Source organism: Pavona decussata, unplaced genomic scaffold (assembly GCF_977016875.1).
Source record: "Pavona decussata unplaced genomic scaffold, jaPavDecu1.1 SCAFFOLD_39, whole genome shotgun sequence".
Classification (NCBI taxonomy): Eukaryota; Metazoa; Cnidaria; class Anthozoa; order Scleractinia; family Agariciidae; genus Pavona; species Pavona decussata.
Window position 1 is genome coordinate 1604743 of NW_028145461.1, and position 26140 is coordinate 1630882.

Consider the following 26140-nt stretch of genomic DNA (forward strand, 5'->3'; position numbering starts at 1 on the left):
TAATTGAGTAGAATTTCAGGCCACATTTCACGCTGAAGTGTAAAGGAGGGTGTTTCTTTTTTTGCTTTTCTCGCATAGTCATAAACTGCGCAGAAATACCTCTGTATTAAAAAGGCAATGTCCATAAAAGGCAAATACAAGTGACGCCTGACACGAGGTCTTTCACAAGAGAGATCCGGCAAAATTACCAGCAAGTTTAATTCCTGCGTTGTGTGGACTTCTGCATTCAAAAGTTTTCATAAAAGGCAGCAGTAAGTAAGACGTTTGTGACGTCATATTTTCGTAAATTGTAACCTTTGGGTCGCCCTGTCAACCTTCGTAGATTTTTTTATACTTTGTGCATTACGGCGCGGCTAAAATCTATGGGGTGACGTTTTCGTGACAAGGAACTCATCGGACCAATGCGCTTTCCATGCGTGCCTTGCATGTCAACACGTGTTCGCTGTGTGCGCATTGGCTTAGATTCAATTGAACTTTGACCGCGAAAACCGGACAGACAGCCTCATTGTGAAAATTCATCATGGCGGAGGTGTAGTGGATCATTTTGTACTCGATGTTCACTTGAGGAATATCCTTCATAACTGCTTTTTTTACTGTTGAACGAATCATGGCAACTACAGGACCGTATATTATCTACAAATCATCTCAATTTTGTGCTGCAGTTCGCTCAAATGTTGACTTTGATAATCCACTTCGTAAAAGAATACGAGAGTGCACGTTTACCTTTCACGCTGTGGATACTTTGCCTCCTCGACTAAATCTGAAAAGTTTGACAACTGCTGTTAATGCGGTCTGCCAGCAAGTGAGAGAAAAGGGAGGAAAGTATTTAATGAACAGACAAGATGTGAAGCAGACAAGGAAAGGTTTTCGCGAACAGTTCTATTCACACACAAAAGAGACTTGCGAAAACTCGCTAGCAGGAACCCCTGCTTCGAACCTTTGCGTTTTAAACGCGGCTGGATTTTTGTGGCACAAGGAGAGAATTACAGACTATGAATTGTACAGGTAAGAAGTGAGGAATGAAAGCGTTCAAACTGTAATGAGCCTAAATATGTGTATACTTAGCTTAATTATTGCTTTCACTCAATATCGTGCCTGCAGGCCATGGACAACACAAATTTAAAATGTCGTGATCTGTACATGTACGTGTACGTTGAATTGCGTCTTTTGCCATACTCATGCCTGCAGTGCTGCTAATGTATTTTACTTGTAGGTCGAGTCAACCTACAGGCCAAAGTTGTGTATTTCATTTAGACCTGATCCAATACCAAAACATTAGTTGTCAGCTGTACATGTGCCATGCAGCTCTCTCGTGGTAAATCGTGAATATCCTTACCTGTCACTAGCATTTTCTTTCTTTGCCTCTGCAGGCTTGTTTGTGTCTCACGTAAGAGCTTTGCATATTCAAGTATGGTTGCACTGAATGTTTTGGTATCTCAAATTAAGGATTGCTTGCACTGATAAATTTACTATTTTTGGTGAAAGCATCAAGTGGTATGACCGTTCTTTCCCAGGGCAGGATTATAAGCATCCCAGGGTTTCTTTGCATGTGAATTGCAAAACTCAACAAACCATACTTGAGAAAAAAACTACATTCGTTGTACTGAGACTTTCCAAACAGTGGCACATTAAAAGGGATGTGGATGCTGTATGTCTTTCTGTTTCAAGAAGATAACAGTAAACTTTGAAAATTTGTGTATTTTTAACAATCTAAAATATACACTGGAAAAGACATAACAGTGCTCAACGTAATGTGTTCCATTGCTTGTTCCGAAGTTCATAGTGTGACTGGGCCAAAGTTAACGCAATCATTTTCAAATTGTATCATTTGAACCCCATCACCAGAAAGATCACGTAAAAATTACTGCAGTAAGTTTACTAAGTTACATATGTAGGTTGTGTTTTATTGTGTAGTAACCAGGCTGTGACCTGTGAAAGGTCACCCAAATTCAATACAAAATGTCCCTAATTCTGAGATGGCATCCCCCAAATCCATACAAGTCTCTATTTTTTCCGATTTTTGAAAGCCTTTTCCATGGTTGCAATCTGATAGCAGAACCTCAAACTAGGTAAACTGACTTAAGTTTTGATATGATCTTTCTTATGATGGACTCCAATTTCTGATTAAAAACTCATCCCAAGTCTCTATTTGAACTCTGGAACAGGTAATTTGTTTGAAAAATTAGAGAAAACATGTCCATGTATGTGTAACAATGGCACTGTTGTTCAGTACACATACCTGTACATGTATTGTTGGAGAAACAGTGATATTCACTGCCTTTGTTTAGACAACATCACTGTTTAGAAGGATGAACTGTAATGATTACAGTGGAATGGTTATAAATCCTGTTGGAATCCTTCCCTTGTTAACATTAATCAAAAAAATGTAAACAGGCTGCTCTTGGATTAATATTACAGGGGTTATAATCTTCAAATAATCATTTGAATTTATGACCTTCACCTTCCTGCTTTCAACCATTTGTTATACCTAGCAGTAAAGTTGTTAGTTTTATGCAAAGAAATCAACTGTTCTGGTTTAGTACAAATCTGCCCTCAAACAACTGGGCTGTGATTTTCTCTGTTCATCGTAATAATAAAAGAATATTGCATGCCACATGCATGTGGAGTGTACATTTGAGACTAACACATCCTTTTGTTAATTCTTTGCTCTCTGATTTTCTCATCAGGTGCAAAAAGAACATCACATTGGACAAAACGAGAAAAAAGAGAAAACACAAAGAAGGAGCTAATGAAAGAGAAGAGTGGGAGCAATTTATAGATCAAAAACTGTTGGAAGTCTGGAGAAGGCCTGTTGACTCCTCTGGGCTGTATGAATACAAAGGTACAGTGTATGGGACTAAAAAGAAAAATTTAATGGTTTTCAAAATAATATAGATTTGGCAAGCATACCTCTAATGTAATGATGTACAGAAGTTGGGCCAGGGGTAACTACACAACCAGGCTTTTTTTCCATCAAGTTAATTTTCATACATATAGCCATAAGCAGTCTCAAAAAGTTTTTGGTCCATTTTGGGACACCAAATGGGATTTGCAGTTGCAAGATGTTAGTATCAGGCAGCAGACTCTGAGAATGTGCTTTGAACTTTTGTCGGTGCCATATTGTTATCATGTTGTGGACTCAAGTTTGCCGTTTTGAAACGGAAATTTCACCATTTTGAAGCGGTGAATCGAAAGAATAATCTCAAAGAAGCACTCGACATTAAAAATGGTGGAAATTGGAGAGTTCCTGGCGAAGGAATCGTGCTTTGTTTGACAGTCTTAGACCACGATGGGAGACTGAAAAGAGGTCATTGAGAAGCTTATGTTATCGTAATGGAATTTCTGAATTTCCGGTGAGACCGTGAGTAGTGTAACACAAGGGAAACAACGTAACGCGATCATGGTGACTCAAACTATTCCATTAGCAAGGATAGTTTTATAAATCTGCGAGGCATACAGTTGGAAAAGATGAATCAGCCGCAGCATCTCGCGTAAATGACAGTATAGGCATCTTGTTAATGTTGTGTAAATCTTTTGATTTCAAAAGCACTGTCCAATGCAATCATTTAGTTATACACTTTTGTCATGTTGATTAATATTTGCTTTTCATTTCAATTGTAGTGTTTGGTACGTTCTTTGACATCAATGCACACTCATTTTACAGGACACAGGTGCGGTTTTGTTCTTGTTTTGTCATAGAGGTGCAGGCACAAATACTCTTAGCCATGATTCATAAATTGCACATCAGGCATCAGATTAAAATATTTTAGCAACATCCATGTTAGTTTACGATGTCACTAGAATAATAATAACAATAATAATAACAACAACAACAACAACAACAATAATAATAATAATAATTTTGTAATAATAATAATTTTAATAATAATAATTGTAATAATAATAATAATAATAATAATAATAATATATTTTTTAATATAATAATATTATTCTTTATTAAAATATTCCACACAAATTGCTATTTACAAGTTAAAAGTATATAAAAAAGAGCTATTAAAAAAACCTATTCACAATTCATTTCGATTAAAAGAAAGATAATAATGATAATATTAATAATAATAATAATAATAATAACATTATTCTTATTATTATTATTATTATTATTGAAGGGATGAGTGCATAAGCATCTTACAGTATCTTGAATCTTAGGTTGATTTTAAATTTTGTTGTGCTTAGAAGTGCCTGAATTTTTGCATATGGTCTTTCTTTTTTAATCAATTCTAACATTGCATTGTGTTTTTTTGGCTGCAAAGCATGTTTTTCTGCTTTTCTCTTTGCTTTTTGTTTGATGACACAAGAGTTTTGCCTTCTTTTAACAAAAACTTAGATTTAAACCAGCAAAAAATAAAATAAAATAAAATAATAAATAAAATAAAAAATAAAGAAAAAAACAAAGCAAACCTAAAATTCAACACAGGACAGTTATGCAGTCAACCCTTTTTTCCTATATGCACATGTAATGGTTAATACATGAACAGCAGTGTTTTATCAGCATATAAAACCACGAGGCGCAGCCGAGTGGTTTTAGACCCGATAAAACATGTGCTGCAAGTTTTTTCTAACTGGCTTCAAAAACATTCCTGGAAAGGTGTGTGTCAAGAGAGTTCATAACAATGATGCTTTTGTGAACGTTGGAAATAAGCATACAAGAAAAACATTAAACACTGCATACTAATAAGGAGGAGGTTTTATCGGGTTTTTAAACCACTGCACGTGATGTTTTATCAACCATTTGATAGGTCAATGGGCTTATGAATAATATTTTTAATGGAGTATAAAAATGGCCACTCAAATATCCCCAAGGTGCTTGTAAAAAAAAACCCCAACTGTTTGCTTTATACTGTTTTATACCAAGACAAATGTTTTTGTGTATAATTCTCTATTTTTAAACAGGTTGATAATGAATATCGTGTAGTTTGGGACCAGTTTGTTGTAAAGCTTGATGTTGTAGATTCAGACCCTGTGAGTGGTAGTGAAGTTCTTCACTGGGTCACAAAATTCCCTGTAAGTACATACAATGTATATTGAAAAGTAACATGTAGTCATACTGATTGAAGAAAGATTATTTTTTTTGCTGATGAAAGCTTGTAATCAAGCTGGATTTGAGAGGTTTGTGAAATTAAAATAAAGTGTATGAAAATATTATTATGAAAATTATACAGTCAGAATAAACCACATTAAATTTGCAAGCATTTAGAGTGTTCATTCAACAAGTTGGTTGGCAATTTTTAGTCTTTGGCTGTACGAAACGAAGCAAATAAGTTATTTTACATTGTAATGATTGTTTTCAAGGCACTGCATTACAAAAAAAAACCTTTTTAAAAGTTCACCATTGCTCCTCACATTGTTTGATCACATAACTGTTTTATATTTCAGTATACTACAGGTCTAATACATGTTTCTTTCCCTCCTTGATTCTTGAATAGTATCCCCTCAGAAGTAGAGACTATGTGTTTGTGAGGAGAGGAATGGTAAATACAGGAACTGTTTTGTTCTTAGATGTAACTTCTGTACAGTGGAACCCTAATTTTACGATCATTGATTAAACAATATTCCCGATTTAACGGTCAACATTGTGTCCCGGCAAAAGTTATTTATAAATTGGGAGTTCGTTTACAACAATATCCCAATTTAACAATGTGATTTTGCTGTCCCCTTGCCACATTGTAAAATTGAGGTTCCACTATATTGCCTTTCTTTTCAGTATGTAATTTCTACATGTACAATGATGAGGCTGTAAAAAAGCGATTGCCTTTGCTTTTACAAAACAATGTTTTTTCCCTGAGCCATATCTGAAAACTCACCTTGAGCAACATTCAATGTATGCCCATCACAGGTAAACTGTTTTTGTCATCATGATGGTGATTGTTTGGTGAATGCTTGAAGTACTAGCTTGTCTGGTAGATTCAGACTGATATTCAAGAGTGTGGGATGGGAAAGTGATTGTAACAAATATAATAAATTATGTGGACTGAAGTAGAGCCTTTTTATTATAACCTCAAAGAGCGATGTTTTTAGGCTTTGTACACATTGTATTGGTAAAAAAAACATGCCTAAAGCTGAACTTGAACTTGCACAGATTCAACCTTACTGTGTACAGTGTAGTTTGCACAGTTCTGCAGTTTGGAACAAAATAAATTTAATTCATTTCATTGTGCACACTGTAGTTACCTTATGCATAATTTATCCTAAAATCAACAAGGTGTCCCCCCCCTCCCCCACCCCAAAGAAAATGAACTTGAGACTGGTACAGATCCAAAGCTGTCCCTGCTTGTGGAAGAACTACAAAACTACCAGTATTTCTATAGATTTAAGGCAATCACGGTATATACACCTGTAGCAAGTGCAGCATGACCTACATGTACAGTGTATGCAACCATCCACTATGCAGATTTTGTCACAGATCCAGCATAAAGTGTACATAGCCTTAGCAGTAATTCAGTTTGTACAACTGTACAGAAGCTAGCTGCCTTTTGTGTAATCCTGATGCATTTGTACTGTGCAGTGAATTGCACAGTGTACTCACCGTTACATAACTCAGCATATGCATTACTGTTTTGTTTTAGATTGATCACGACTCAATGACCATGGTACTAATTTCAAGGTGAGTTCTGAATTACTACCACAAACAGACTCAGTAGATGGGGGTAAACGGGTGTTTATTTAAATGTGATACTACTGAAGAGACAGCACTCTAAAACCTGGGTAAGGTAGGTGGGTTGCTATTGCTTTCACAGAGGATAACACAAGAGTAAATTATCTTTGACAGGGGAACACCTACATGTACATGTAAAAGGTCTTATCTGAATACATGTACATGCATTGCAGAGGTTTCCATTGTGGTTTGTCAGTACTTGTAATGATATAACACCTTTAACCTATCTACAATAAAAACTGAATTTTTGTCCTCTTTGTATACAATGCACCTTGCAAGGTTGTCTGATTCCACATTTATCAGAGCTTTGAAAACTTTCCTTTTTGGTGACAGTTATACGCATACATACAGTATTTCCCGATCTTATTGTTTGAGAGGTCACACTGTAAGAGTCCACCCGTTAAGTTTGACACAAGTAGCTGAGAGTTAGGACTTAATACAGTGTACTTTGTAACAATCTTATTTCCAATAATAATTATTGTGTTTATGCCTCCGCTAGAAATTAATTACATAGTAATTGCTTTGACTTGTTCGTAGGGCGACCACCCATCCACTTTGTCCAGAAAATGGTGAATTTGTTAGAGTGCCAAGTTATAATTCCAGTATGGTTATTTTACCACATGGAACTTTTGATGAGGTGAGGAAAGAATCAGCAAAATTAATTAATGTCACTATTCCGCATATACTTTAAATTATTATTGTTTAACAAAGCATGCAGCTAGATAACAGTATTGAGACAAAGTAAACAGACATAATTGGGGGACACATCCTCGTGGCAGGTTAATACGACTTCGGGTTATGTGTGCAGAACAAACGTAAGCCTCACTTACCTCCCCACTAACGTGGGGTAGGACAAGAGTATTGGCAGAGCCTTTCTTATCTCCCCAGCACCATACGGGCTGGATCGGACAAGATAAAGGCAAAGGTATGAGATGGCAAGATACGAGCAATGCCAAGAGCTTGAGGGAAGTCGCAACGCAGACTTAACCGAACCACAAGGAGTGACCCCAAGTTTAATGAATATATAACAATCCTCCTCCAAAGGGAGGGAGGGTGGGTAAACAAAATTTTTAAACGTGTTTGCGTTCGTGCAATACTGCCAGGATAATGCCCTGGGATAGTGTTCTGACGCTTTTATAGCGAGACAGTGACTCAAAGTTCCGCCAATAGGTACAAACGTACTGTAAACTAAAGGACACGACGTGGCAAACTACTAGCCATCAATAGGGCTTTACAAAACATGAACCAATCCCAGCAAAGGTAAGATTCATTTCTAGACAATTGTGCAACATATTGGTACAATTTCCTAGCCATGAAAGGCTTTTATCCTAACCCTACTGAATAGAGAGTATTCATTTATGAATGAGGCTTTCGTGTATACATTGTTGTCTGGGGTCGACACAACATTGCGTGACCTACCACCCCTAAGGCGTCACGTTCCATTAAGCGCATTTTACCATTCGGTAAAAGCCTTATTATGAACTGTCTTGTCAAAGTGTTAACTATTGAAACTGGTGTGCTACATGTATGTCATATCATGTTAAAACTGCATAGAAACCAAGACAGTTACTTATTACCATTTCTCGTACATGCGATGCTCTGACTTGTACATTTGTAGAACACTAAAAGGGAACACTTCAATAATTTGATTTTCTCCGCAGAGAGAATAAAATAATCGCAATTTGTTTTATAAAGCAATTTTTCCAAGACATGTGGAAGAGTTTGAAAAGATTGCTCCAATTTTTTCAAGTTTTAACTCATTGCCCTCCTAACTAGCCTTAGTGAAAGGCTTTTTTTTGTGTACAATGATATTTTTTCAGAAAACAGTGAGTAAGTTTAAACAAAGTTGAGCCTAACATGTATTTTTGAGTTTTGTTTGATTCCACTGTGTAGGGAGACTTTCCAACAGTAGTGAACATGTCTTCTGTATTAGTGAGGCATGCACTGTGGCCTTGTGTCCCAAACACCCTCCATTTCGTATTATTGAAGAAAATGAAAGGACAAACATCAAGTTTAAGATCTAAAACATTGATAAAAATAATCACCCAAACATCACTTCATATTTCAAAATATTGTCCAGTTTTTGCATTGTTATAGTAATATTGAAACAGTTTTACCAAGTACAGTGAGCTTACGTGTGATTTTTTTTTGTGAACCTAGGATGGATTTGATTTTGTGCTCTCATACTTTGATGATCCCAAGACTAACTTCCCATCTTACTGCATGAACATTTTAACAAGTTCAAGTAAGTGGCCGTCACCAAAAATCCATTCCACTCTGTATTTGTTATCATTTTATTTAGATTGCAAACAATTCATTATAATTATGTATAATTTCCTCAACTTTCAAAGCATCTTGGTTGCCATCATTATCATTACCCATAATAAAGCACCATGACCTTCTCACTCTCTATAGTTTTCTCATTGAAGTTTCTCATTGAAGAAGTACTTCCTTCACTAAGTTTTTAGTGGGAGAGGTTCATGTGTGTTGCAGTCCCAGATCGCTTAAAGGGTAGACTACTTTATCCAGTGGATAAAATGTACTCTAACTAATACATTTTGTCACCCAGATAACAACTTATCCACTGGATGAAATTATTTACTCTTTGGACAACTGGGACCAGATAATTTACATGGCACAAAGGCTTATGATTTGGACTCACTTAAGGACGGTGCCTACTATTGTTACTCCGCATAGGTTCTGTGCATCTCAAGATACTTGGGTTTCCTATGGGTATTGCTCACTAATACAGGAATATTTTTTGCGCAGTTCAAAACAATACGGTGAAAGCAGAACTTAGCAAGTAGTGCTCTTGATACCCCAGAAGAAAATTGGGGGTAAACATGCATTTTTCAGAGATAATTAAGCTTCAATTTAGGAAAAACTGCCATACATTACTTTATATTTTTACTATCACTCTTAAGAAATATTGTTGCTTTATTATCTCTAAAAAATGTGCAGTTACCCTCAATTTTGTTTTGAATTCCAATAGCCCTTGCTACATGTAAGATCTGCTTTTCGTGCATAGTCATAAACCGCTCAAAAAATTTATACTTCAATCTGTATTGCTAAGCACCGTTCCTTAATATGGGGATTGCATTTTGAAAAATTAATGTGATGTAGTTCATGTATTTGTTTTGCATTTTATTCTGATTGTTTTGCTCTTTTTTCAGATCTTCCAGCATTCATCAGTACACTGCACAATGCAGCAGCTGGTTTGAACCAGCCAGAACAAAGGTCTCTGCAAGTTGGTTGATGATACAGTAAAAATTATGTTTGGTAGACTTCAGTCTACTGAGAGAATGACGTCTGTATAGTCACCAAATAAGAAATACTGATGTGATTCATCACCAAAAGAAATGAATCAACATAAAGGGGACACTAGTCTTTTGAAGAACTTGACAAAATCAATGAAGAGTTTCATTATGGGGCATTTCGTAGCAGAGTGTCGTTTTCTTATAGTGGCAGTAGATCAGCGACTATAAAATATTGAAGTGTGGATCAAAAGTAAAAGGTTGTTGGACACAGTAGTCACGTATATGCACATGTGCCAATTGGGAATTTGCATCTACAATAATTTTGAAGACAGAACAAAAACATACCACCCAAACTTTTTGTACTGAATTGCTTGCAGTCAGGCTCACAAGTTTTATCTTTGCAAAATCTTTAAAAGAGGAGAAAAGGTAGTGCAATAATATTGTTTGAGGTTATCACACCAGCCTGGGATAATAATTTTGACTTTGAACCTTTGCGTGGAGATATTTCTGATAAAACTGCAGGCTTGATTAATTTCAGAGACGGGCTTGTGATTTGCGAGTTATTATTGTCTTCTGGAGTACGTGACACATTATGTACTTTACACAACACATTCATTTTTGTGCTGTGGCATTATTCAGTACAAGTTTTGTGCTCTAATAAAATGATTGACCTTAGAAAAGAATGGTCTTATTTTTGTTTTACTTACCCCGGGTACCAGATATTTTTTCTTGCATGCTTAAAGGACTCTGGATGGCCGGCAAGAGGCCAATTGACCAGAACTGGAAACTGCACAAGAAAATCCTCTGGCATGCGGGGTAGGTCTGTAATTACATGGATAGAAATACAGTACCGCTTGAAACTATTGGACCATCACAACGCGAAAAAAAAAGTTGTAATAAGTTAATTTACGCCAGTTCTTGGAAGGAAACCTGGACGCTTGCAGTTTGTTATTCAGCCACAACGATAGTGGTAGTGCCTTTTCAGTTATGCCCAACTGGTCCCATTGTCATTTCTTCATAAACGGACCTAGAAGCGCTCTCTTCTTTCGTCGACTAGCATTCGGGCTTTCACTGACCTTTGCATTGCTTCGCGTATCAAAAGGAATCGTGCGACTGAAGTTAAATGAATTGTTTTGCACGTTAAGCAAATAACTTTTGGCATAATCCGAAATAATATTACATTTACCAGTTCAATTCATGAGTTCGCTCACAGAGCGCTTTGATTATTTCCCTTGAGAGCCAGTGCGCTTCCGTGAAATTTATCACACCTAAAACCTAACAGTTCACTTATTGTCCTCGAAGAACATGAAAACAAAGTGAACAATAGCCTATTCAAACCCAACAGCGTCCTGCTCTTCACCGCGGCTTAAGTCAACCGCAAAAAACCTAAGCTAAACCGGGGTTTTCGTTGCGGTTAGACGGGGTTTTGCCGAGGTGAAACCGCAGATCAAAACCGCGATTCGACTGCGGCAAAATCGCGGTAAATGGTCCAATAGTTTCGGGCGGTACTGTAATCCAAACAGGAGCTAGTTGAATCATTTCAGACCCTTTTCATTGTACAGCAGTAGTTGCTGACTTCAGTGGCACTGCCTTGTCTTTATGGGCCTTCACTGGGATCCCTTTTGCGTACCTTTTTCTTTTCCCTTTAGAAGTACATGCATCTAAACAAATTCACCTTTGAGTTTATGGATCATGTGACATATACCCTTTTAAAATCATTTTAGGTGTCTGACATGCACAATAAATTGTAGTATCAACATTCATAAGTAAGTTATGCCTTCCATCAAGCCAAAATTTCCAGTTCATGGGACACAAGATCTATACCAGAAGTTTTCCATCAAAAAGGTACAATCTTCCAAGGCAGTCCACTTTAAAACAGAAAATATCCTGCTATTTGCACAAAATTTCCTTTTCTATTTCATTGGCTTTGCTTGGCCATGACTTAGGTTCTTTGATCTATCAATGAGACTGCAAGTAACTGAATGTGAGGCTCGTCACTTGGATGGTTAAAAACTTTTGAATTATTTTGGCATGAAAAGTTTCTGGAATTACAAACCAAAAATTTTGGCTAATACATGTAACCACCCAAAGTCTTTGAGACCTCAAATTTTTTTGAACTGCAGGCCAGGTTACACAATGGGTAAAGGGGCATATAATTCATTGTGAGGTAAGGGTGACTATATGGAGGGTTAGGGTTACAGTTAGGGTTAGGGTTATGTGGGTGACTATATGATACCTTACCATGAATTACTTGCCGGTAAAGGGGTTAGTTTCTAAAGAAACTGGTGCTGTGTCAGTGGAGAGTAGAAACGAAAGTTGATAATTGAAGTTAAATTGGCCACTGTACAGAGATTTGAGTGCTGATGTTTCAAGCATTAGTCCCTCAGCAGATGGCAACGGGTCAACGCTCAAAACGTCAGCACTCAAATCTCTGTACGGTGGCCAATTTCACCTTTAGTTATCATCTCTGTTGGTAAACCAAAACATAGGTTACACAATCATTACTACTGATGCCTCCCATTTAAACTGAGTGTTTAAATGAGGTTATGTCAGACAAAGTTAGTTTTATAAGGAAAATTGATTGCGTCTAAGTTACGTATTGCAAGATGCAACATACAGATAAAGATGCCGTCAAAACACAACAGTTGTCAGCAAGTATTTTTTATTATGCTCTTCAGAGGAATCCATCTAATGTGGGCAAGTGTTACTCAAATGTTGTACTCTAGCCAATGAAAGATGAACCAGCACAGAAGCAAATAAACACTGACAAGTTTGAAATTATTTAAGGTTGATTGGTTGCCTGAATCATACAAGAACAACAAAGGTTAGATTAAGATTATAGCCATACATCTAATGTATGATGATAGTTTACTGTATATTTCATCAACAAACAGTAGTGTATTTTACTTCAGAAAGGGATTGATTTTCTTGTCTTTCATAGCATCTTGAATAAATGATAATAAAAATACTTCTTGAACTTAATTACCTTTATACATTAGTTGAAATTGTAAATTGTGAATACACTGACTGCAGGAAGCCTTTACAAACCATAATAAATATCTTATTTTGCAGTTGAGTCCTCAACAAACTGTTTATTATTTTTACATGATAATTACAATGGCATGTACACACTGGCATTATAATTATTTCGCATCACAAAATCTTCAAACATGTGTGTGCGTCCTACATCGGGGTCAATCAACAATAATATTTATTTTAATGAAACTTTTACACTTGCAGTTTGCAAGATGAGCTGTTGATTTTACACAGGCACAGAAAAAGGAATAATGAAAACTTAAGAACTAGAAGTTCAATAAGCATCATTTAAGACTTCTAACAATGCTTAGTGAATTCATTTTCTGCATGAGCTACATGCACAAGTGTAAATGTTTTACAATTGGCCCCTAGTTGAATCAAGTTGTTTCAGTCAAAAGTGTGAGGGCACAGAAATCTTACAAAGTATAAAGTTCCCTAACATTGAAGCCTCAAGTACAAACTTTCATAAGTCCAAAAACTGTCATAAAGTTCAATTCACATCTTGCTTTGATCTGCAGCTGGTAGTGTTGCACTATAGGCACCTCTGACCAGATCTCTTGGTGATCAACACTCTACAGTACTTCTTCCAGCCAAAACTTGACAGTACTACAGAAAAAATGCTAAGTAAACGCTTTCACAACCCTTAAAACCTGTTACGGCAAAGTTTGTTTGATTTGACATCAATGCTATAGGTGAACTTGTCATCTCTGTCACAGTGCTAGAGGTGAGCATTCAAATTTTGTCCCACACATGATTGCAATATCTCTAGGGATGTAGACTTCCAGAGTGAAATGCCTCAGGCAGCAAAGTTCAGGGATAAGACCATGAGCAGTCTCTTACTAGGGATACTAAAGAGAGTGAACCATGCAGGCATGTGCCAAAATTGCCTTCCATGAGAAGTTGCATCTTCTTGTGGGAGGCAATTTTCCCGCACACTTGCTTTAATAATTTATTACCATCCTTAACGAAAACAAGGGACTCAGTGCTCTAGTCAGGGATAGGTAACCCATAAAGTCATGAACTACAACTGATGTTCAGCCACTCTCCAATCTGCTTGAACCAATGTTGTCAATCCCAACCCAAAGTGAAATATATTTCACAGAGTTTGATCCACCAGCGAGGACGTTTTCTTCAATGAATGACAGCGTGGTGATGGGATGCTGTGATAAAATAACATGCCAGGGCTGTGCAATTAATCCTGACTCTGAACTCTTTATGGCATCAGAGAGTTTGTACAAGTTGATGGTTTGGCCCTGATCAACTGTAGCAAGCCATCCTAAAGAGAGGAATTATTAATTTTTCATTATTGAAAGTTTAGGGGTTTGAGGAAAGTCATATATACCATACTAACATGCAATTTTTGAGTGACTAGATTATAATATTTATTATTATTTCTTATGAATGCCATCTTCAATGTTACATGTATTGGCGGAATGAAGGAAGAATGTCAAATTTTACATGGAGATTGTACATAATGTATACATGTACATGTAGTTTATTGATAAATATTTTTGCAGAGGTCTGCCTCATTTTTTTTTGTGGCAACAATTTCCCAAACCAAAGCCCCAAATCAATTTTTTTCTCACGTCTTGGAATCAGAAATGCACTTGTAATATTAATAGTTATAGTCATAATAAATTATAGTTATGTAGTGGTCAAGATACACCAACCTTCTGCCTGGTTGTGTCTAGGCTGGACGGCAAAGACTCCATGTCCACCTTGACTGCTGGGTAAAACAACCTCTTGCAGATGAGGAGGGTTAAGGAACCACAGTCGACCAGAGCTATCAGACAGAACACAGCTGCAGGCTGATGCAGAATGGATGTCTGAAAGAAATAATTATTGATCAGAATTTAATTAATATTGTTTAATCCCATTACTCTCAGCAACCATGGTCAGAAGATCATGAATACCATTCCTACATACTGTAGATGTATGTGCACTGTTGTCTTGTGAGACTAAGTTACAATCATGTACACTATACCTCAGTCAATGCCGAAGGCAGTGTATTAGCACACAGTTAGGCAATGTTCATCTCTTTGGTTCCTAAGCTCAACGTTCACGTGTTCATGGAAGCAGTACACATACCAAGTGTAAACAGAATTCAACCTTTCAATCTTCCTAGAAAAAGTGGACCTCTATTCACAGGCCATTATGGGAGCAGTATTCTCACCAAAAGACTTCCCTGTCATAATGGCAGTCAACAAAATAACCTACACATGAACATGTGCAGTAGTTAACAAATGCAAAGTATGCTTTATTGCTCAGGATCAACAAGGAAAATGCTCAGAAAGTGCTGTGGATCCAGAACTAGCAGAGTGGCGTTAATAAATTGTGGAACCTACATGTATGACTGATGGTGCTCACAAAATTCAAACATGTTTGTATGGTTCTATATTGTACAAAACTGTACCTTCACCAAGTAATGAAATTTAAGATGGAAAACGTGGTAACCCTTGTCCTGTCCACTTATCACTGACACTTCCCCCCAAGAAAAAAAGTGTCATGGCTGAACACTTGCTTTTAATTAATACTCAGCAGCCATGTTGAGTCTCAGGGGAATAACGAGCTTTGCTTTTGCACGGCAAGCCTCGGCCAGATGCGAATTCAATGTGAGGCTTGCCATTCAAAACCAAAAGCTTTTTATTCTCCTAGGACTCAATATGGCCACTGTGTGATAAAGGTCTATTAGAATTCTACTAGTTTAGAGATTTTCACCAACCTTGAACAGTGTTTCCAGTGTCACATGAAGTGAAAGGAATGTGAATGGGAACAAACTTTAAGTCACCATCATCAGAGTTCACATCTGAAACACAAAATAGAAAAGAACACACCATCGAGTTCAATGATTACACAGCCAAACTGTTTCACCCGCTGCAAAAACTGTAAGTGTCTTTTCTGATTGCCGTCATTCCTGAAGTAGTGCTCCACAAGTGAACAATAAGAAATGTTTAGTATATTATTTATGTGATGCAATCCAATATTAAAGAGTTTCTTCTTTGAAACAACAACAGGGCTCTTATCTGAGGTGCTTTAGCTCTAGAAGAACATTATTTTCATTTATTTATAGACTGTCATGCATGAAGAAAAAATGGAAAACTTCATCTTAAACCACAGCAAAGGAGACACTTGATACTGAAAAATTAATTCCAATCTAGAAAAATACCAGTAATTAACATAATTATGATCATTATAATTAATATATAAATTACCAAAAAACAAACAAACAAACAAAAAAAAAAAAATCTGAACAGGAGCAGGAATCTCAAAGGTCAAGAGAAGATCAATTTGAATTGCTAGAGAGGTGAGGTGGGGGGGGGGGGGGTGGGGGTAGGTGGGCGAGGGGGATCCTCAGCTGCATGGGTTTCCAAACTACAAAGACCTCTGTGGGAGGGTTTGAATATTTTCAGGGAACACTATACAATTTATCATTATCTTAGTTTTAATTAGTGCCCCACCAAAATAATTATTATCTGCCTTTGAATACATTGTGAGCCTGTACATTGTGCTATAGTGTACACGTACATACATTAAAAAGTGAAAACTCTAAGTTAGTGCTGCACACTTTGATAATAGAGTAGAAAGGTGTTCTGCTGATTTTCTCTTTTGAAGTAAAAGCAAGAATTCTACATACTGTACCAGTATGTTGTGCAACTGTGTAAACTTTGACTCCTCCTGACTCGCCAACCACTAGTGATGGGGGACCTAGAATGGGAAATAACCACAGCATAATTCTACACGTGTTATGCTTTTTGAAGGCAAGAAAAAATGAACCAAATGAAGAGCACATGTACATGACTTGTATATGCTGTGCTACCTTTCTTTGGTGTGTTTTGGTTCAATATAAATACAATGTCTTGAATGGTCATGGATGATTTCATCACAGAAATTAATTCAAGATTGATGGTCACATTTTCCACCTGCAATTGAATTTACAATAATTTATTCATTAAATAATAATATGCAATTATTAACCACAACAACAACAACAAAAAAAAATCAAAGAAAGCATTCCATGGGGGGGGGGGGGGGGGGAGTTAAAAGTACAGTGTATTAATGCTTGTAAAGACTACAAGACTTTTACAGCAATTTGCGACTCATACTACACTGTACATGTAGAAATTTTTCTTGATAAATTGGAACTGGTTGGTTTCGTATTAACACAAATTAGACAAGCAGTCACAGGTAACATGCAATTTAAGTTACTTAGTAACACATGTATGAAGTGACCTCACGCCTTTTGTTGCAGTTTTGAAGGGCATATGCTCTTCATTTACATGTAGCTTCCTCCATAGCCAGATTTATAGCTACAGGTATCTATTGAATGTAATCTGGACAACCCGACAGGCATAATATGGCAATTTACAAGCAGGATTTATCCAAGCCTACATGTTTCACAGTAGCAATATTTATTGTGACATTGAGCCGATTATTTTGTTTTTTTTTTTGTTGTTGCTTTACTGTGGTTCATTCAGACTAAACTTTCACTTGCCTTGTGACACTCCGAGACTCAACTTTGAAAATACAGGATTATTGTTCTGAGACCTGCTTTATTTTTTAAGGGCTTGAGATTCCGAGACTCAAGTTTGAGACACTGAGATTTTGAGACCCGACGAAAAGTTGCCAAGGACCATATTTACCCTATCACAAACACTCACTATACCACCATCAGCTTTGATAGAATTAAAATTAATTACCTTTCTGTATTTCCATATGATAATCAATCCTGACGAAAATGCTACTGATACAAAATCTCTGAAGGTAGCAATCTTTAAAGAGAAATGTGTTCCTATAGAATCTGGAAGGTTTATAACAGCCCTATGGGAAACACATTATGGAATTCTGTTAATAAATGAAACCCCCCTGACCAAACAAAATAATCTTAATTGCTAACATCTTTCCAATAAAAGCCCTTCAACAATATAAGTTCCCTATAAATTGTTAGAGTTCCCTGTTTTAGCTGTTGCCTTATTGTTTCGAGCTCTTTTTTTTATTGCCAAACCCACCAATTTTAAAACACAAAATTTCTTATAATATGACAGTGCATGTGTTGTAAGACTTTCCCAAAAACGAGTTCCCAAAACAATCCTTTGAAAAAAATGAACTCTGTAAGCCTGTTTGGCTTATTATTGCTGCATTAGCCACATTGAGAGCCACCTGTATTCATGTAGATGAACATGGTGTAAGTTTACGTGCCCTAATAAAGTCAATCTCCTTTTGTTTTATCTTTCAAACTGCTCTGGTCCTGGGAGCAGTACTTTAAAATAGGTGTATCCCTATCTTGACCAGGATGGACAAGACAAGCCCCCAATCCCAATCCCACAAACCTACATCTGAACCTTTGTGTCCTAGATCCTTAGATTCTGTTTTGACAATAAATTGCTTGGAAAGATTTCCACACAGCCCATACATTAATTACACATGTACCACTGTCATAGTGTACTAACCCTCTTCCGAGACAGCAAGTATGAATAGAGTCGCAAAATGTATGGGGCTGTGTGGAAATCTTGCCAATTTCTACTATCTGTACGCATGTTTTAAGGACCATTGCCAACTTACTTAAACTTGCCATCATTTATGGTATTCCTTTGAAGATCTTGCACTGCTATCTCCTTTGCAGTAAATCCAAGTGAACTCATAACATCCCAGGCTCTGATCTCCACACAAGACTTTCCTTTGCCAGACTGAGAAATTCCCAGCAAACACATCCCTCCATTTTCATGTGTCACAAAGGCAGTAGTAACTCCTTCTTCAAGCAGCAAAGGCGGAATTTCTCTCTGAGATTAAGCAGGTATCGAGAGATGAGATGAGAATAAATCACTTCAGTAATATATGCCAACAAATTTAGGCTTAAAGATATTTAAGAACGAAACATAATTATTGAAGCTTACTTTCAAAGCATGAACTTCAGATTTCTTATCCGTATACTCCAGCCCTGCTACGAGACCTTGGCTATTTTCTGTCGTGAAACTGCGCACCGAATGCCTTGTCTTTAACGTTTGAAACCACATTGTTATTATTTCATAGTCGTTTATCCGCCGTCATCCGCCATCTTGAAAACCACAGAAAAGCTTAGGAACCGAGCTCTTGTTAACACCGCTGCTTGCTTGTTTGAGCCTTTTCAAAATGGCGCGCGAAATCGCGCGAATGCCGAAAACTGTTTCTGATGTAGAGAAGTGCATCCCATAGCAGTATGTATTGTACTTTCTCGACACCATGCAATTTTGGATAAAAACAACATTACAACTGATTTTGCTTTTCTTTTTCCAGATCAGAATTTCCAGGAGGGCACTGTCGTTGAGGAGGTTGAGACAAAGTCGATGATCAACACTCAAAACTTTACATTGGGAAAATTAAGAAGGTAAATTAAACTTTACTTATATGTATTTTAATTAAATACATGATCGATCAGATCGCTAATCCCATCTTATAACGTCAAATTTTCAAGGTACATATATCATTGTGAAGCAAAGGCATATAAAAAACCAGGAAAGATTTATTTCTGCTCGACGTTTCGGGGTCATCGTGACTCCATTATCAAGAGACTAGTTAAATAGCATGCAAATAAGGAAAGGTTTCCTGGTTTTTTATATATCATGGTATGTGCCATATTACGTACCGCTATGATTGAGAACACTTCATTTTATGTAAGATCAATCCCAGCATGGAATGCATTACCACCTGACATCGTCAAGTCTGGCTCCTACTCGGAATTTATTAGTTCTTTATATGTTCTGCATGTATAATTAACCTATTGTGCGTCCGCTGGCCGCTCCATTGCCGGATTAGCTTTGCTAATGGCAATTATGCTAATTAAAGATTAAAGATTTAAGGTCGGGAACAAGAGGATTATTGTTCCCTATTTATATGAGATCTTACTTTAATTTACTATCACGAAGATGGCATTATTGGCATTATGCAAGTCCCATCCACTGCAGCCCAGTTAATGTTTACTTCAGTTACTTGTAACTTTTGACTGAAACAAAATGTGGATATTTTCACTATCACATTTTAATTTTTAATCTTTATTTTCATCTTAGTACCATTGGTGATCTGCTTTAATATGGGGTCTCAGACTCTTTTGCTTTTCATCCCTTGGCTTCTGTTTTTGTATGCCATAAATTTGTAATAATAATAAATAATAATAATAATAATAATAATAATAATAATAATAATAATAATAATAATAATAACAATAATTAATGCAATTTTATTAAACTCTTCTCATTGAAATATTAAATACAAATTTAAATACAAGTTTTGGTAAAGATATAGTTAAAAGAAAGGAGGAGACTTCTTGGTGGTCTGGTGGTTTTGAACAGAGCAGATATAAACAACTGTCTATAAATTAAAAATGAAAATTTAAATTTCTATGTACAACCCAATAATAATAAAAATAAATATTAATAATAATAATAATAATAATAATTTGAATAATAGTAATAATAATAATAATAATAATAATAATAATAATAATAATAATAACAATAAGAATAATAATACAGTCGGACCTCCATTAAGCGGCCACCTATTAAGCGGCCACCCTCCATTTAGCGGCCACTTTCCAAAGTCCCAAATTATTTTTTTGTCAGTAAAGTGCTGTATTCGATACCTCTATTCAAAGGCCAACCTCTATTAAGCGGCCAGTTTTTAAAGTCTCCAGGGTGGCCGCTTAATAGAGGTCCAACTGTAATAATAATATTGAAAATTTTATTAAACTCTTCTCATTGAAAAATTAAATACAAATTTAAATACAAGTTTTGGGAAAGCTATAGATAAAAAAGACTTCTTGGTGGTCTGGTGGTTTGCAACAGAGCAGATATAAACAACTGTCTATAAATTAAAAAAATGAAAATTTCTATGTACAACCCAATAATAAAGGATCTATAGCTGTTGAGTCTAGGGAAGTCCTGCTTGACCCTTCTCTATTTCTAGATCCCTGTCCTTAACATCTAAGTTCCTCCTTCTCGGGGTTCTCGATCCTCTTAGGCATAGGAGCACACTCCCCAAAATTGCAAAGGACACTTTCGCCCTTACCCATGAAATTGTTGTGGCATAGCTCTCTTGCTTTTTTGCAGATGATAGCTCGGCTAAACTTGAGTGGTTAATAATAATTAATAATAATAATAATAATAATAATAATAATAATAATAATAATAATAATAATAATAATAATAATAATAATAATAATAATAATAATAAAAAAGCAAGAAACGTTGTGTAAGAAGCGCTCCCTCAACTCCGCTCTATCAACAGTGTTTTAATAGTTTTGAAGGGCTTTTTTGAAGGTAAGGTTCCGTCGTACACGTAACCGTTCTGACGCGATCGTTTTTGAAATTGAGATTTCTTTTCACGTTGTCACGCCTTCTGTACAGACACTTAAAAAACGCACTGATAACGGAAATTTTCAACAACGCTCCTCAAGAATAGAATTTTGAAAACGAAGGTTGGTTGTTTAAGTGTACGTGACAGAAACGGACAAAAGCGAAGGGTTTTCATGCTTCCAAAATAAAAAAAAGTGAAGGAAAAACAAAATCAGAGGTTTTCAAGAGTAATGACGTAATAAAAACAGAGCAAGTCACGCAATGTATTGTTCTAGGAAGTTTTCTTGTGGTTACCATGGTTACTGGTCTGGATGGCGAAAACCGCGCAACTAAATAAAACTAGTTGTTCAAAGGGCGGAAAACTTTAACCAGTGGATAAGTCACTATCCAGCGGTGCAAATGTACTCCAAACAACGCTTCGCGCTTCTGGCAAGTTTTCCACACAATCTCATACTTAAATTAGACATACGCTACTACTCTATACACAAATTATAGGACTATAGGGAAATTCTTGCACATATTACTTTGCCGCATAGAGACCTATCCAGTGGATAAAATTATCCGCTCTTGGAACAACCAGGGCCAGGGCGAAGGAAGCTTTCCCGTGTTCTGATAAAAGCGTATACGTGCGCACGTGTTGATTACCGAATGAACGTTTTTGCGACCTTACGGATTGTATGTCGTTGTTTTTGTTGTTAGCTTAGCTTGTTTTTTTCAGATACCGGCTGGAATTGCCACAATGAAATTTCCCGCTAGGAAAACTGATGCTACTGTCGACATAACAACTGAACCAGCAGATCTCGTAAACATTGAAAAACGGTCAATACAGAGCTGTGAACGAAAACACTAGCCTGACTAAATGAGAAAAATTGTCGTGTAATACACGGCGGGTCTTTTTCCTCTCAGGAATGTTGAATAGCTTAGGCTACCTCACTTAACAAAAGGTTAAAAAGTCACCATCTCGGTAATCTACTCTTCCACTTTAGACGTACGTGATGAAAGAATAAAAGTTCAATTTATGATAGTTTAATTGGCAATATCATTAAGGTTTGTAGGGTTTAAAATGAAGGCGTGAAGACTTTGACACGAACAAAAAGCCACAGAAATTACGAAAGTTTTGTTCCTCTGGATCGTGACGTCTGCAAAGGTCAGCTCATTCGACTGTTCACGTTCAGTCGACTTTTGTTTTCAACTGTAAATACGTTATTCAAACAAAAACCTAATGCAATTAAATGTGTCCTTTAAAGCGTTTGCTCATCTATTATGTGTACAAGTGAAGTTTGCTCACTTTTTCCTTCGAAAAACTAATCATTTCTAAAACGTGCAGTACTACAGATGTTACAGTCGATGATAAGCTCTTGTGGTTCTCGAGGTCACTCGTTCGATTTAGGTTTTAAAATTGTCCTTGCTAATGGCTATTTACAGGTACTCGATGCGAGAATGTCAATAAGCTTATTACATAATTCCGACACCGAGATCTGTACACACACCGGCTCAATTGTTTTCCAGAAGTCCAATAAAAACAGAAGCTAGCCTTTCTTGATGGTGTGTAAACAGTATCAAATTTAAAGTTAACAACGCTATATAAACCTCTGTTTCAAGCAAATCACGGTCTCTTTTGACAAGTCCCTGGAAGTGACTTTTACCGGACAGGACGTGAATGAGTTCATTTCATCCTTAGGCAGTTTTTTTGCACAATTGAAGTAAGCCGCATAATTGGATTTGACCTTAGTGGCATTTTTTTTGTCAGACTATTGATAATTGTGCACTGAGCTGCAACTTATTTGTCAGCTTTTGAAAAACAAAATTAATTTCATTGTTTAAGTAGACAGCAGAAATTTTATCCGGAGAAGACGTTGTACGATTTCATTGCGAGAGAACTTTGCCAGTTATTAACTAAGTGCTTTCAAGTCAATTAAGCTTGCAACTGTCAAGATGAAGAAACGAAACAAAGACCAACTAGCAGTGGCTGTTGTGTTTATATTCTTTCTCGCCCAAGCACAAGGTAAGGGGTTTTAAATTTGCGATGCCGGGAAACGATGACTCATGTATCTGATATTAAACAGACTTCTTCGTACTCCCGACAAATCCTCGCATTTTGCAACCTTGCATGCTACGAATTGCAACAAAACACTGACGGTTCCTTTTCCGTTTTTCACATGCACAACTTAGGTGGACGAGTGACAAGGCTGACACCAACCTCTGGAAGTTTGTTAGGGGCGACAAGATTGACAATCCTTGGAGAAGGCAAGTTAATACTCTGTTTCTTATCATCATCCGCAACACGTGTTCATTGTGCAATTCCTCCAAAAGGTGAACTGTTTTGGATGAAGTGATGTTGCCGTTTGCGAAAAGATGTTACACGTCAAATATTGTTACATTATTTTCAATTCTCTAGATAGCGAGTTCCTTGTTGCAAGAAACTAATACTAGAAAGGGTACGCGGATTGAAGGAACAGGACACAGTAGCACTTAAACAAGTACCATAACAACAGAAATTCTACCGTTAAGATTCATATCAGCTTTCTATGCTTTTAGTCGTTGGTTTGAGCTTGGTTTAACATTTAAGCCTAAAATGGTCTGAAACTTTTACCAATTTACTCAACAGCAACTTCAGCAACAAGTCAAACAACTGGTCAGTTCAAGGAAGCCACAAGATTTTGAAATATTTCTTGTAAGGCTTCCAAAACCCCGGCTAAAACCAAGCGATTGAAAATACATTATCTGATAGGAATGACAGCCAGGTCATGAGAGAGTCAAGGCACCCTTTAAGTAGCTTTTAATAAATTCTCGATCCCATTTAGATACTTTAGTTTAACTTGAGGGATCTTTCTAAAGAGTTTCATCCTTTTTATGATCTATACTAGTTGCGGAAGTCATCGATTAGTTACTGTCATTAGCTCTAAAGTGTCAACCCCAAAAACCGCAGACACTTGGACCTTTTCGTCGGTCGGTTGAGATTGACCGATCTTTCACTGTCTTTAAGCACGTAATTTAAACCCAAATCGTTTCTTATTACCGCATACTTCTTGCCCGTTTTATGGCTTTTCCAGTTCTGTTTTTCTCTAGGAACCCGGCAATTTAAGTGCCGGTACTATATTACTGCAGTAAGAGGCTTAAATCTCTAAATCAAAGTTTGATTGAATCATGATAATTGCTGTCACGGCGATGATTCGATGTGAAAGGAGTTTTTCGAGCATGTGAACAGGGCATTTATATATGAACTGAACCAAACATGATAAACTGATTGGCCCCCTTATACTCTCTTGGCAAAAAAATCTTAAAAATGAAGACGATATGCCCCCCAGACGTCCCGAACGTGGTGAGCAGAACTCTTAGCTTAAACCATGTGTAACAGTAGATTCCGATCTCTGAAACGGTCACGATATAAAACAAGCTAAAATATATCCATTCTGTTCCACGCACGATTCCCACGCGTGCCTTCACGCACGGACGCTCCCACGCAAGCGCTTCAAAAAGTGAGACATGTTCAAGTGTCCCACTTTGGTAATTTCATGGGCATTACGTGATGTACTACTAAACATCCTTCCCTGACGGTAGATGGATGAATTAACTCGTTTATTTGTTTGTTTTCTTCCAGTGAACTACTGGACTTCGGCTAATTATTCACATAAAATGAATTAGACCCATCAGGAAGCCGATTGGATTAAAATGTTCAAATTTCCATTGCATCATGTTGTATTAATTTTCAGTAGATAATCAGGATTTTGTTTTAGAGATTCTTGGAAGAAATATGACTTGAAGTCTTTCTAAGCTACTCTCTCATAAAGCCGAGCGACCATCTCATTTTAGCCATCCTCTTCATAAAATCCCGCTTATAACACGATGCCGATCGTTCAATCTCCAGTCAAACTCTGCATTTAGGATTCCTCGCAGGTGATACCCCGGGAAATACTTTTGCTGATGCCGAAGGTGGTTTTTACAAGGGGTTCGACCTGATTGCGCTGTACAGAATTAAAAATAGGTCTGCTAAGCTCGGAAGTAATCGAGCTTAACGCAGCGAGGAATCCTGACCCATTTATTTTTCTAACATTTCTCTCGGTTGATCCCAAATAACCTGTATTTACAACCTTCCTTCATCTTTTTCAGGATTTGCAAAGAACCAGTTTAATCAGTATCAAAGCGAGTTGGGCAATAATGTCACGCTTGTGTCCGTTTCACGTGCCCATGTTGTACTCTGCGACGTAATATCGTATTATACGACACCGTATCGAATAGTTTGTACTACAAGGTGTGTAAACTGATTTTGTTTTTGCTTTAAACTATGCTTTCTCTGACAATCAAGACATAAAAGTTGTTTTTATAAGAATGCGAGTTGGTGAAGAAATGGCCTTGAGTCACGTAACATTGTCAGGATTTTTTTATGACTGTTGATGAATCTGAAAGAGTGATCATTTAAATGAAAGCTCAAAAAGTTCCTTTGGTTCTGTTTTACGTGCTGTATAAAAGAGGTTCTAACGTTTTAACCTGCATGTGGACGAAATCGTAAATTGCATTACTCAATCATTTTAAAGCTATTGAGCAATACTTTCCTATGGTGCTGTTTATTACGCTATATTATTATTAGTATATACAAGGCGATTCGAACTTTTAAGCCTTAGCATGAAATCCGGCGAAAGTTTGACCTTTGAAAAGAAAGCTGTTGAGTAGAATTTTCCTGTGGCAAGTGTTTTTATTATCATGTACGAAGTAATTCTATCAAACTATTGAGCATGTGGTGAAATCCTGAAGTGTACCGGAGCATTCTTAGTGAAAACGTAATTGATCATCACACTTCTGTAGCCCGGGTTCTGTAGTCAAGTTTGTTTTCTCCTACTTACCCGCCA

The 26140-nt window shown here is 36.8% G+C and overlaps 3 protein-coding genes and 1 long non-coding RNA gene across 6 annotated transcripts in view; 3 read left to right on the forward strand and 1 right to left on the reverse strand.

Moving 5' to 3' along the window:
- The first annotated feature begins 326 nt into the window (after positions 1–326).
- On the forward strand, positions 327–10616 carry LOC146483403 (stAR-related lipid transfer protein 7, mitochondrial-like). Its single transcript, XM_085106163.1, has 9 exons — positions 327–1005; positions 2688–2842; positions 3622–3671; positions 4915–5025; positions 5448–5492; positions 6588–6625; positions 7214–7313; positions 8837–8921; positions 9850–10616. Exons 1-9 carry the CDS (start codon positions 608–610, stop codon positions 9930–9932), a joined length of 1065 nt encoding a protein of 354 aa, XP_084962289.1. The 5' UTR covers positions 327–607; the 3' UTR covers positions 9933–10616.
- Positions 10617–10794: 178 nt separating this feature from the next.
- On the forward strand, positions 10795–12945 carry LOC146483404 (uncharacterized). Its single transcript, XR_014863891.1, has 2 exons — positions 10795–11926; positions 12553–12945. It is a non-coding gene; the product is annotated as an uncharacterized LOC146483404 (long non-coding RNA).
- Positions 12946–13121: 176 nt separating this feature from the next.
- On the reverse strand, positions 13122–19018 carry LOC146483405 (uncharacterized). Its single transcript, XM_085106162.1, has 8 exons — positions 18861–19018; positions 18529–18746; positions 17667–17787; positions 16787–16889; positions 16609–16674; positions 15692–15775; positions 14640–14795; positions 13122–14245 (listed from the first exon to the last, which is right to left on the reverse strand). Exons 1-8 carry the CDS (start codon positions 18978–18980, stop codon positions 14004–14006), a joined length of 1110 nt encoding a protein of 369 aa, XP_084962288.1. The 5' UTR covers positions 18981–19018; the 3' UTR covers positions 13122–14003.
- A 179-nt stretch (positions 19019–19197) lies between these two features.
- The window catches only part of LOC146483406 (fibrocystin-L-like), a 70642-nt gene continuing 63699 nt past the window's right edge, over positions 19198–26140 (forward strand). Inside the window, exons 1-3 of one of the 3 annotated variants that reach the window (XM_085106153.1) lie at positions 19198–19330; positions 23466–23540; positions 25404–25545. Coding sequence is in view for 2 of the 3 variants with exons in the window: in XM_085106151.1 (XP_084962277.1) it covers positions 23333–23540; positions 25404–25545 (350 nt within the window). In the remaining variant the exon portion in view is untranslated. Of the gene's footprint in view, positions 19331–22897; positions 23299–23320; positions 23541–25403; positions 25546–26140 lie in introns of those variants that run through there. The other 2 variants (XM_085106152.1, XM_085106151.1) reach the window with 2 other exon arrangements.

What these genes read in the sequence shown, in the direction of transcription:
- LOC146483403 (XM_085106163.1), top strand. Translation starts at nt 608, where the DNA reads ATGGCAACTACAGGACCGTATATTATCTACAAATCATCTCAATTTTGT. An exon ending in ACAGACTATGAATTGTACAG is followed by an intron (nt 1,006 to 2,687) that starts GTAAGAAGTGAG and finishes TTTTCTCATCAG; the next exon opens with GTGCAAAAAGAACATCACAT. An exon ending in ACTCATTTTACAGGACACAG is followed by an intron (nt 3,672 to 4,914) that starts GTGCGGTTTTGT and finishes ATTTTTAAACAG; the next exon opens with GTTGATAATGAATATCGTGT.
- LOC146483405 (XM_085106162.1), bottom strand. Translation starts at nt 18,980, where the DNA reads ATGTGGTTTCAAACGTTAAAGACAAGGCATTCGGTGCGCAGTTTCACG. An exon ending in TCATATGGAAATACAGAAAG is followed by an intron (nt 16,890 to 17,666) that starts GTAATTAATTTT and finishes ATTCAATTGCAG; the next exon opens with GTGGAAAATGTGACCATCAA. An exon ending in CACTGGAAACACTGTTCAAG is followed by an intron (nt 14,796 to 15,691) that starts GTTGGTGAAAAT and finishes TATTTCTTTCAG; the next exon opens with ACATCCATTCTGCATCAGCC.